The 12914-nt window shown below is 36.4% G+C and overlaps 1 protein-coding gene across 1 annotated transcript in view; it reads right to left on the bottom strand.

The window, feature by feature from the left end:
- USH2A (Usher syndrome 2A (autosomal recessive, mild)) overlaps positions 1–12914 on the bottom strand; it is a 1454174-nt gene that overhangs the window by 713370 nt on the left and 727890 nt on the right. Inside the window, exon 31 of the mRNA XM_006890571.1 lies at positions 10280–10441. Within this exon, the coding sequence (XP_006890633.1) occupies positions 10280–10441 (162 nt within the window). The remainder of the gene's footprint in view (positions 1–10279; positions 10442–12914) is intronic.

A 12914-nucleotide genomic window follows, 5' to 3' on the forward strand; every position in this document is an offset into this window, starting at 1 on the left:
AAAGTATTTAGTTATAATGAATAAAGATATATATAACACTCTTTCCTATTGTAAATTTCTTTAAAAAATAATATTTATATTTAATGGGTCTTTGAAAAACACAATAATAGTGGTTAAATATTCTATTTCCCCGGTAGGAAAATTGTTGTGTTGTTGTTGCTGATTGCCTTGAAATCGAGCTCGAGTCATAGTTACCCAATGGACAAAAGGCCCGAAGCCCCTCTACAACTACTGACATTTATCAAAGTTCATAGAGTTTCAGAGAGGAATGTTATTTAGGAAGTGGATGCCACTCCTGTTAAAGCAAACAAAAATTCATGTGTAATGAAATTTACCCCACTATTATTCGAAATAGAAATGCCAGAAATTACTGGATTTATCAAATAATTAAATGTGTTAATGTAAGATGGAATATGATACTTTAACTAAAAAAATAAAAATAATTTTTAAAACATTCTAAGATATAGGGATAGATTAATAATATAATAAGAGGCTATAGAAAAATTCAGAATTATATATAGGTTGTAGCTCAATTTTGTTAAAATGAATAAAATATGAGAAGGAATTGCATTAAATGTTAAGCATTTCTATCTGCATGGTAAAACTCTGGGGTAGAAGGAATCTATATATTTTAAATTATCTTTAATAAGCATGTATTACCTTTATAATTAAAATATTAGTCATTTCTTTGATCTATTAAGTTGTATCTTCCATTTCTCAGTCTCCTTATGAAGTGACATTTCACTATGTAGAGATCCATTTTAATGGGCCTAATTTCTTACTGTTACTGAAATACCAGCCTTCGAAATTAGAACTTTTATTCACAAGCCACACAGCCTGGAAAAGATATTAGGTTACAAGTATCTCAACACAAAGACAAGTAATACATATCAATAGCATCATAGATGCATATTATGGTGAGTCATATAAGTGTCGTTAAGTTGCCTCTGACTCATAGTGACCTCAAATGGAAAACTATAACTGCCCCGAAGAGTTTCTTAGACGAAATTACTATTTATGGGAGAGATCGACAGATCTTTCTATTGTGTACTTGCTGAGTGAGTTGAAACCTCCAATCTTTATATTATCAACTGAGGATTACTAAAAATGTTGTGTTGCTATCATATATATGTATGTACAGTGTATGTGTATACATATGTATGCATGTAGTGTGTATGCATACACACTATAAAATGCTCAATTATTTATAGTTATTATCATTAACCATAATTTATCTTTTTCCCCCCTATATTATGCACTTATACTTATGTTGTTGGTAAACATTTCCAAAGGTATAACTAGTTTTTCCTTGACATATTCTCAGCACTAAACTGAGTAGTGGCATTATATATTTAGTAAATGATATAGAGACAACTTTTGATTAGATAAAAGGGATCTAACTAATGAGGAGCTTGGGTTCACTAACTGTATCTATTGTAGTCAAGATTATTATCATAGAATGTTATGAAACTGGAGAAAAATCCTTGTGGATTTTACTGAACACACGATTCTTTTGGGAGTAAAATGAAGAACCCTTCCTATGCAACGATTCTGATACCTTGGAATACATGAAAATTGCCTGAAGTTCATTTTGGAAATGCATTCTCTTGGGCCTATTTCTACAGATCTTCATCTGTACTTTTTAACAAGAACTTCTAGTGATGTCTGTAAGAAGATACAAAGGCTATACCTGAAGAAACACTGCCATAGACCTGAAAATCCTCAAGTTTGACTGCATCTCCAGAATTGCTTAGAAAAATATTAAAAAAATATAAATACTGAAGTTTCGAGGCAAAGAAGCTCAGTCAAGTCAGCAAATATATGTTCAGGATTCTCTACTGACACATTCATTCCTAAGGATTCTGCTGGTTTCCGGGGCCATAGTGTTGTGGCCTTGTACATACCTGTACCCTGTCCATAGAACATCCACTTCTAGGGAATATAATGGGCTTTTATTTTTTAGCAAGGTAAGATATGGAACTTGTTTTTATTCTCAATCGAAATAACTTTTAGTGTTGGCATACCTACATTTTCCAACTACTGAAGACTTTCATATTGTTGCTGCAACTTTACTCAATTTTTAAACCAAACATTGTCCGAATAATCACTGATGTAAAGCATTTGTCACCAAAGCCTGTGCTGTCTATAGAATCTTTTCTTTTGGATATGTTCCAATTACTTTTGTATAACTTATTATGTTATCAAGAATTAATATTGTACTCTGAATCGCAACTCAACTTTTTCAGCTTAGCTCTGTTCCTTACTAATTAGCATTGCTTTTAATAAGCATTGTTAATCAGCATTGTTCCAACATGCTTCATTTATGTTTTGAGAAGCTAGGGAATGAATGTAATAATAGATATCCTGAGAAGTAAAGAAAACCATATCGAAAAATATTAGTGTATGATATCAGAGATAAAGTTCCTAAAAGTTTATGTGAATATTCAAAATGTTTAAGAACCCCATAGCACTCTATTATATATTATATTGTACTCTGTCACACATTATATTTGAAATATGTTGATTGCCATCAAGTCGAGCATACTCATAACGACCCTATAAACAAAAGGCCTGAAGCATTTTTATAACTATCATCAGTACTCAAAGGTCATAGAATTTCCAGAGGCATGTTGTTTGGGAAGTGGATGCCACTCCTGCTTCTAATTTTGAACATATAACAAATTAATTCATTACAGTAACATTTGCCACAATCTGCCACCATAGATCATATAGTCTTATGACTGTTAAAATTTAACTCAATTTTGTTAAAATTGCTAAGCATTAAGGATCACCTCATGTTGCTTTTGCACATTGTGTAATTATTCAAGGCTTACAATTAAGAACTTGTGAGCAGTAATATTACTTCCCTCTGAATCATGTCAACAACCATTTCTTCACTTTAAAGATATTTTAGTTTATTTTTTATTGCTACTCTTCTCCCTCTTTTCTCTGTTGCCTTTCTTTCACATCTAAGCTACCCTCTACAGGTCCCCTTAGCTATTTTCTTTTGTGCCCTGTAGCCATATGACTTTATTTACTCATATAGTCAATATTTTGTGCCCACTGTGCTAATGAACAAACAGAAATAATCATGTCCTTAAGAGTTTATGATTTAAAAAGAAAACAGGCCAATAAGCAAGCAGTTTTATTCAGCACAATGCAAGAAAAGTTGAGATGAGAGTAACAACATTTGCACTGAGAATATGGGCACATATAATTCGTATTTTCAGTCAGAGAAACGTTGTTCTTGACAAGTTAATAGCAAATTTATGCCTACTTGTAGTGCCCTTAAGTATGGCAGAATGAAACTGTGCTCTTTAGAGTGTTTAGTGGCTGATTTTTCTGTAATCATGAAGTCTTTCTTCTAAGATATCTCTAAGTAGACTAATATTTTCAATATTTTAGTTAGTAATTGAGTGTGTTAATCCTTTGCACAACCCAGGGGCTCCATGAATGGCCTAAACAATATGATTTCCCATTACATGTTATGATTTATTTTGGTCCTTTAGAACCTCTTCATGTATTATTATTATATCATGTAAATACTCATTCCACAGAGTATTTAACTTTTTTCTGGTAAGGTGTTGCACTGTCAACCCAAAGGTGTGTGGTACAATCCACTAGCCTTGGAATGGGAGAAAGATGGGAAGTCTCCTCCCATGAGATTTATATCCCCTGAAAACCCTCTGAAAGGTCAGCTATGAGTTGGTTCCATGTTTACTGTAAATAATAACAGCAACAACATCAGCAGGAGTACTTCATTAGTCCATAAAGTTTTAGTTAGAACAATGGCTTCAGATATTGTCAGAGAGAGTATCAAGTTAAGAGTTTATTAAAAATAGATTTCCTAGCCATTGATTTTGCTATGTGGACAGGCATAAATATGTAAATATGGCATCCATCCACTTCCTAAACAATATGCCTCCAGAAACTCTGTGAACTTTGATAAATGCCGATAGTTGTAGAAGGAGTTCAGGCCTTTTATTCATAGGGTCGCTATGAGTCATGCTCGACTCGAAGGCAATCATCATCATCATCACCATTAAATTACGTGGTTCCAGCAGCAGAAAGATCTTCCTCACCAGGAAAAGAACAAGCAAGAGGGCCTACAGGAGCAGCAGACAAAAGAGCTACAGTGGAGAATCAGAGACCTGATAGAAATAGATGCTTTAGACTGCGGCACCATAAGAACCAGAGCTACTAGCCTTTGCTCGAGTTTTCTGGACAACTGGAGATGAGCATGGGGTGCATTGTAATTTGAAGAACTGAGAACTGTGTAACACTGATGTGAAGAACTGAGAACTTTGTAACACTGACCTAAAGCTCCAAGGCTAAAGGCTGAAGTGGCTGTGAGTACATTTCAGAAGCTATCATGACAGTATTATGGTACTAATTAGGATTATAACCTTTGACTTCCTCAGTATCACTTTGTGTGGTCTGTGAGGCATCACATTGAGTTTTGGATTCAGTAAAATAATAAAATTGGTGTTTATATAAGTAGAAAGAAGTGCAGGATCATGGGGAACATGTCGGACCTTAGGGGAATTGGTTTTGTGTTATTTTTGCTCTTGATAAAGACAGTTCCCCCTTTAAAAAAAATTTTATTAATTTTAATGAATGTTTACAGAGATTATGGATTTCCATTAATTCATTCTTTCTGTCTCCCCCTCTAGCCCCCACCCCTAGTTCCCCTTTGTGAAGTTGGTAAAGGTCAGAAATGGCCATCACCACATGGCCCTTTCTCTTTTTACAATTAATGTCAAGCTTTGTCTGACATAGTTTGGGCATGTTGCAAGGAGGGACGGGTCCTTGGAGAGGGACATCATGTTTGGGAGAGTGGTTGGATGGCACAGGAGAGGAATACCTTTGGTGAAACGGATCAATTCTGTGATTGGGGAAGTAGAAGTGAGTATGTCAGAGATGGTGAGGTTGGCACAGGATAGAAAAGTGTTTAGGGCTCTTGTACATAGGGTCACTATGAGTCACAAACAACTCGATGACATGTAACAACAATATTGTAAAAATGAATACTGTATGTTATAATGATGAATATATTATATTTAGAGGAAGCATGCAAGCTATGAGTTGTAATTAGATATACTAAAAGAGGGATATTTGCCCTGTAAGAAATGATTGTTGAAAGCAGTAGAACTAGGGGGCATAGGGCTTAGTCTTGAAGATTATGCTCAGCCAGTATTCTGAGGAAGATTCCATATGAATTAATTTCTAGATTTACCTTGGGATTTTTATATACAGCAATGAAGAGACAGGCTGAGTTTCAGCTTGTTTTACCGCACTGTTGACATAGCATGCACAGATGTGTATATATGTTATTTTTTATTATATATATATATATATATATATATATATATATATATATATATATAGAGAGAGAGAGAGAGAGAGAGAGAGAGAGAGAGAGAGAGAGAGAGAGAGAGAAGAGAGTTACTGGCTTGAAAAGGGAGTGATGAGGACCCTTGTCTTGGCCCCTTTGGGGGGCTAAGACTGAGTGAAGATACCCATAAATCTGGAACACAGGAAGAAGTATGAGCTCCTGAGTTTGTACCTGATGCTCATCTGGACCTATTAACTGATGACTGAAGATGAGTTAACCAGAACCCAAGCAGGTGAAGATAAAATGCTTCATAATGTGAGCTAATGTTGATTGCTGCAACCTTATATTGCGTTCTTGGCTGGATTTTACTTATGGATATAGATGCTAAATAATCTAACAGGAACAGAAGATTCTTCAGAGAAAGGAACATGTTTATTTCTTCAAAGTTCTGGTTTGATCGGAACAGGCAACTCATAAATAGGCTATCAAAAATGAAGGATATTAAGGTATAAGGTATGAAGTTTTTGAGTTGCATGCTTCCATGACTACAGTTTTTATTATGATTGTAAAGGAAAATTTGATTTTTTAACTGTGAGGTTAATTCCTGGAAAAGACAGGGGGTGGTCTTTTGGTGTCTAAAGTTTTTCATTCAAAATGTGTCTTCTAACCAATGATTATATGTTTATTTTGTGATGAAATATTTACTCCATTAAGAAAGAGGATGAGGATTGGATACAAGCTCTACGCTACTTCTTGTTGCTTTGTGGTTGTGCACCATAGAGTTAGAAGTGACCCATAGCTGACACTCTGGCGGGTTTTCAGAGGCCATTGTATGGGAGGAGATTGCCCATTCTTTTCCTAAAGAGCAGATAGTGGCCTCAAACTGTGCTTCTTTGGGATTGCAGGACAGCTTCTTGCCACTAAGCCACCAGAGTTCCTTACCCTACTAGAAGCTTATATAACCTCATGGGACCTCAGTGTTAGTTCTCTCTGTAGGACTCCTCCCTTCACCTTATTTTCTGCAATGCACACCTGTCTCTGCAAAATTGTACTGCATATCTACAGTAGCATGAGTAATTTACCTAACAGCTCTGTCTCTGGGAGACCTTCCAGCGAACCACAGAACCTAATGGACATAAAGGACGTATGGAATTGAACAAGGTAGAGGCTGCTGATGTCAGAAATCATGGACTTAAACAGCAAATCAAGTATCTGGGACAAAGTAAATGCAGCACTTCTTATAACTGGCCGGCTATTCCCTGGAGAAGGACATTATGTTGGGAAGGGTGGAGAGTTAGTGAAGGAGAGAAAGGCCTTCAACCAAACAGATTGACAAGGTGATTGCTGCAATGGGCTCCTGTATGTCAAGAAGTGTGAGAATGGTACAGGACACAACTGGTTTCAGATCTTTTGTTTATAGGGTTGCTATAAGTTGTACTAGACTTGATGACACTTAAAAACAAAAACAACAACACTACTGTTAGCAGAAGGAAATATGATGACAGGGTGATAAATATAATTTTTACTTTATGAGTTATACACTTTAAGAAACCTATCCTTGGACCATAAAGCAGTCCTCAAAACAGAGCAAGGAAACATTGCATGGTTCAGAATCAAGAAAGGAGTGTGTCAGGGATGCATCCTGTCTCCACACTTTTTCCATCTATATGCAGAACAGGTCATTCACAAGACTGGGCTTTATGAGGAGGAATGTGGCATCAGGATTGGAAGAAGATTCATCAACAACCTGCATTATGCAGATGACACAACCTTGCTTGCTAAAACTGAGGGGAACCTAAAGCATTTGCTGCAGGGTCAAGGACTATAGTTTTCCAATATGGATTGAAGTTCAACATCAAGAAGACAAAGATCCTCACCACCAGGCCAATTGGCTGCACCATGACAGAAGCAAAAGAGTTTGAGGTTGTTAACAATTTTAGCTTGCTTGGCTCCACAATCAACACTGTTGGCACCAACAGTCAGGAAATCAAAAGACAAATTGTATTGGGAAAATACGCTGTCAGGGTTCTCTCTAGAGTACTGAGAAGCACTAATGTCAGTCTAGAGACTAAGGGTGCCTAATATAGGATATGGTCTTCACAATTACTTGCTATGCATCAGAAAGCTGGAAAATGACTAAGGGTAATAGAAGAATGATTGATACCTTTGAGTTGTGGTGTTAGAGAAGAGTCTTGGACATACAATGGACCACCAAGAAAACAAAGAGATTTGTCTTAGAGAAGGAGAAACCAAGTTTCTCCTTGGAGGCTAAGATTTTGAAGTTTCAACTCACATATTTTGGTCACATGGCCAGGAGGGGCCAGTCCTTGAAGAAGGACATCATGCTTAGAAGGGTAGAGGGACAGCTCAGAAGAGGAAGACTCCAGATGAGATGGATCAATACAGTAACTGTGGCAATGAGAGTAGATGTGTTGGAGCCAGTGAGACTGGCTCAGGATAGGGAAATTTTCAGAGCTGTTGTACATAGGGTCACTATGCGCTGCAGAAGACTTGACAACATATAACGACAACAACAATAACATACTCTGAAGGGAAGCTCTGGTGGCCTAGTGGGAAGAAACTGCTCTACAATCCTGAAAGCATATCGTTCTATTCCAACAGCTGCTTCTTGGAAGAGAAGGATGAGCAATTTCCTCACATGTGATTAAATATTTCTGGGAACCCACTGAAGGTTCAGCTGTTGATCAGTTCCGACTTGATACAAAACTACATACTCTCAAATAGCTATAGCTTCTGTTTTTTGTGAATTTACATTCTAAGCATTAGATAGATGACAGAGAGAGAGAGAGAGAGAGAGAAAGAGAGAGATGATAGCTAGCTAGCTCTAATTCTCTATGGAATTTCAAAAATTTGCTTTTGTATATTGTAGAGACACAGAAATTTATACCTCAAAGAGAAATAATAAATTGTTTAAGACCATTTTCTCTTCAATATAGAATACTCGAGTTGGAATAAAAATCTACCATCCACAGGTCCCGTGATCTTGAGAAAGATTGTCTCATTCATAAATAGAAATAGTAATAACAATATTAATAGAATACATGCCAAATAAAGTTTTTAACCATAATCAATAAAATAGGTGAATAGTAATTTTAGTTCTTTTAACAGCCTCAGAACATATTAGAAACAAAAAATATGACCTTTGAAAATACATCTCAGAATAACATTAGAATGTGTCTCAGGTTGTTGTGAGCACCAAGAGAAGAGGCACCATGTCTGGTTAGTTATGTTTTATAATTTTACACCTGGAATTAAAATAAATAAGTGAACATATAAAGAGCTGATCCTGTCTCTTTTTTTTTTAATTTTTTTATTTTTATTTTTATTTTGTGTGCGTGTACCGTCAAATCAGATCTGACTGGTACAGGAGGATATTGCGCCTCCTTCTCCGGCAGAGCATCTGGTGGATTCGAACCGTGTTCCTCTGGGAGTGCAGTGCAGCTTCTTGCCACTAGGCCACCAGAGCTCCCCTGATCCTGTCTCTTAACTCTAGTTTGTTGTGACCTTCTGTAAGAAAGTTAATACCCTTATATTTACATTTTTCACTAGTAATACCTAACCTAATATTCATATATGGTATATAAAAGTAATATAAAATACACAAACATTCCAAGTACTTTACAAATATAAACACTGCACAGACATCATAAACATACATAACATATATCTCTGTAGTTAAGAATTTTCAGTATTCTATTTTATTTTTATCTTAGTGTCAGTGATATTTTATAATATGTTCTGAACATTTATATTGTTCCCTCTCAAAGATTCTGAAATTCAAACTACATGGAATCATTTTTTTTTTTACTTTTGAGATCAATATATGTTGGTGAAATTTTGAATGATAATTGATGTTTTAAAAGTAGGTGGTTGTTGTTGTTAAGTGCCGTCAAGTCGCAGGCAACTCATAGCGACCCTATGAAGGAGAGTTCTAGACACTTGGGTGTTTTTCATCCTCTCTCCAGGTTCATAGGGTTTCTGGAGGCAAGCTATTATCGAAGTGGATGCCACTCCTCCTTCCAAGTAAAAGCAGGTAGTCATACCTAAAATTGAAACTCAGAATTACTGGTGCCAAGTTGAGTCCAATTCCTAGTGATCTTCCATCAGATTCCTGAGGCTGTACATCACAAAAAAGGAGATTGTCCACCTTTTTCCTGTATATTTGCTGGTGAATTCAAGCCAGCAGATATGTACAGCCTTGGAGTTAACTTTCTGTGTACTATGGCACCAGAGCTCTCACCATTACCTGTAGAACTAATAAAAACCCACTGTTGTTTAGTTGATTTGGATTCATAGAGACTCTATAGGACAGAGTAGAGGTGCTTCATAGTGCTTTAAATGCTGTGAATCTTTATTTACAGATGACTACCATATATCGTCCTTCCACTGAGTGGTTTGTGAGTTTGAAATGCTGACTTTTCCCTTAATAACTGAATACTTTCTGGGCCACCACAGCTCCTTATGCATGGGGAATTATTTTACAGGACACTACTCAATCAACCAATAACTGAGAGTGACTGGTAATTTTACTGGTCCTACATGCACCCTGTGGTCATATAGAGCAGGAGTTATAGGCTGACCTCCCTCTACTTCTAATTTTTTTCTGAGATCATCTCTATGTCCGGCTAACGATACCCTAAAGAAAGACTTGAGTAAGTAATGGTGAAATCAGCAGTAGAGAAAATGTAATAAGACAGCCCAGGTAGAAAGAGCAGCCTCCCCTGACATTTGGGTTTTTTGGATTTGGTTTTTTTGTTTGTTGGTTTGTTTGTTTGTGTTTTTTTTTTAAGCTATGAATTGCTCCATAAATCTAATGTTTCCATAAAGACTTTGGACTTGAACTGAAATTATTTAATGGAAGATTAAATAAACTCAATGTCAGAAATCAAGTATCAGATATTTTGATAAGTGAAGAAATCTTACCTGTGACTCTGTAGTTCATCTCACTGCCTGAATAAATCAGCATCCCATCCATGTATAAAGAGTACTGAGTTATAATGCCATTTGCTTGTATGGGTGGTTTCCAGAAGACTAACAAAGAATCTGGAAGAGATTTGGCTACTGGTGGCTGAACTTCCTGTGGGGCTGTGGAAAAGAAAAAAAGATTTATGGCTTCTAATTTTAGTTTACTTTCCTAATTCAAACTTTTCAGACCCAAACCAATAAATCACAGAATAAACCTGAAATCCCATGCATGAAAATGTTCCTGATTCCTGGGCAGCTTGTCAGTAATTGCTTTAGGAATAGAACTAAATAACTGTCTTAAATTTATGAGAATTTGCATCAATGATTGATGGGGAGTACTTACAATTGTTCAAGTGATTGATGTTTGTGTTACTTCATCAAAAGTATTATTAACTCATACTGTCTATGTGGAGCTGTGCCCATTAAAGCAAATTAAGCAGATAGAGTCCTTGCCTTCGAGAAGCTTTTGGTCTAAGATGGGAAATATTAGTGGGTACTGGCTATAAAACCCACTCCTATCAAGTCAATTCTGATTCCTGTTGATCTTGTATAACAAAGTGGAACTACCCATACAGTTCCCAAGGCTGTAATCTTTTTGGAATTGACTGCTGCATCTTTCTCCTGTAAAGAGGCTGACAGGCTCAAACTACTGACCTTTTGCTTAGTCATCTAGCAGTCAAACACTTAATCATTATACCAGCAATATTTATATGTTTCATAATAATTTTTTCCAATATAATATATAACTATAGAAATAACCAGGGAACATAAAATCAATTTAATAAATTCTATATAAATGCTTCATTATGTGTAAGTTTTAAAAAACTAAAAAAACAACTCAATATTTTACTATGGCTAATGAATTGAAGTCGTTAAAACTAAATTTAAAATAGAAAAATCAGAAGCTGTCTTGACTAAATTGTTCTATACTGCTGCCAATCTGAATTATAGCCTTTTGACTTCCGTAATAAACACCATACTCACAGAAGAAAATTTGACCCTAAGACATTGGATTAGATCAATATGTATTTCCATGCCAAGAAAAGGTGACCCAAATGAGTGTGAAAATTATCATATAATATCATTCATAACTCACACAAGCAAAATCCTGCTTAAGATTATCCAGAAATGACTGAAACAGAACATAGAGAACTACCAGAAATATAAACTGGGTTTAGAAGAACATAGAGAACTACCAGAAATATAAACTGGGTTTAGAAGAAGTCTTGGCACTAGAGACATTATTACCAAAGTCAGATGGATCTTGGAAGAAAGCTAAGAGTACCAGAGGGGTATCTACCTGTGTTTCATTTACTGTGCAAAGGCATTTAATTATGTGGATCACATACATTGTACTTAACCTTGAGGAGAATGGGAATACCAGAATATTTGATTGTGCTTATACTAAACCTGTACTTGGACCAATAAGCAGTCCTCAGAACAGAGTAAGGAAAAGCTGTATGGTTGAAAATCAGGAAGGGAGTGCATCAGGGATGCATCCTTTCTCCATACTTTTCCAATCTATATGCAGAACAAATCATTTATGGCTTTACAGGGAGGAATGTAGCATCAGGATAGGAGGAAGCATCAAAAACCCAAGTTATGTAGATGACATTGCTTGCTGAAACTGAAGAGGACCTGATACTTGATGCAGAAGGTCAAGAACTGTAGTATTCAATATGGATTGAACCTAAATATAAAGAAGACAAAGATTCTCACCAGCGGGCCAATTGGCAGCACCATGATGGATGGAGAATAGACTGCAGTTATTAACAGTTATAGCTTGCTCAGCTCCACAATCAACACTCTTGACACCAACAGTCAAGGATTTAAAAGATGAATTGTAGTAGGTAAATCTGCTGTCAGAGACCTCTTCAGAGTACTGAGAAGCGATGTTAGTCTAGAGACTAATGTGTTACTAATCCAGTCCATAGTCTTCACAATTACTTGCTATGTATCAGAGAGCTGGACAATGACTACGGATGACAGAAGAATAATAGACACCTTTGAGTTCTGATGCTGGAGAAGAGTATTGAACATACTATGGACTGCCAAGTAAACAAATAAGTTTGTCTTGGAGAGGGTGAAACCAAGTTTCTCCTTGATGCTAGGACTGCAAAGCTCGGTATCATGTATTTTGGGCATGTGGACAGGACAGACCAGTCCTTGGAGAAGGACATCATGTTTGGAAGAATGGAGGGACAACACAGACCCCAGATGAGATGGATTGATACAGTAAATGGGGCAATGGGGATTGGTGTGTCAGAGTCAGTGAGACTGGCTCAGGACAGGGCAGGCTTCAGAGCAGTTGTCCATAGGGTCACTATGGGTGGCAGGTGACTCGATGGTACATAACAACAATACACTGCTGATAAGACCATAAAATGATAAAACCACTCTACAAAATGGCATAGTGCTTCCTTAAAAATTTAGAAATAGAGATAGCCAATGATCCAGCATTCCTGGTGCTAGGTATATATCCCAGGAAAATTAGCACTGTGACATAAACAGGTACACATATATCCATATTCAGCAGAAATGTTCAAAAAAAGCAAAAAGTTGGACCAAGTTAAATTCCTATCAACCGATGAAT

This window comes from Elephantulus edwardii, unplaced genomic scaffold (assembly GCF_000299155.1).
Source record: "Elephantulus edwardii isolate Elephantulus edwardi_28Jun2011 unplaced genomic scaffold, EleEdw1.0 scaffold00090, whole genome shotgun sequence".
In the NCBI taxonomy this organism is placed as follows: domain Eukaryota; kingdom Metazoa; phylum Chordata; class Mammalia; order Macroscelidea; family Macroscelididae; genus Elephantulus; species Elephantulus edwardii.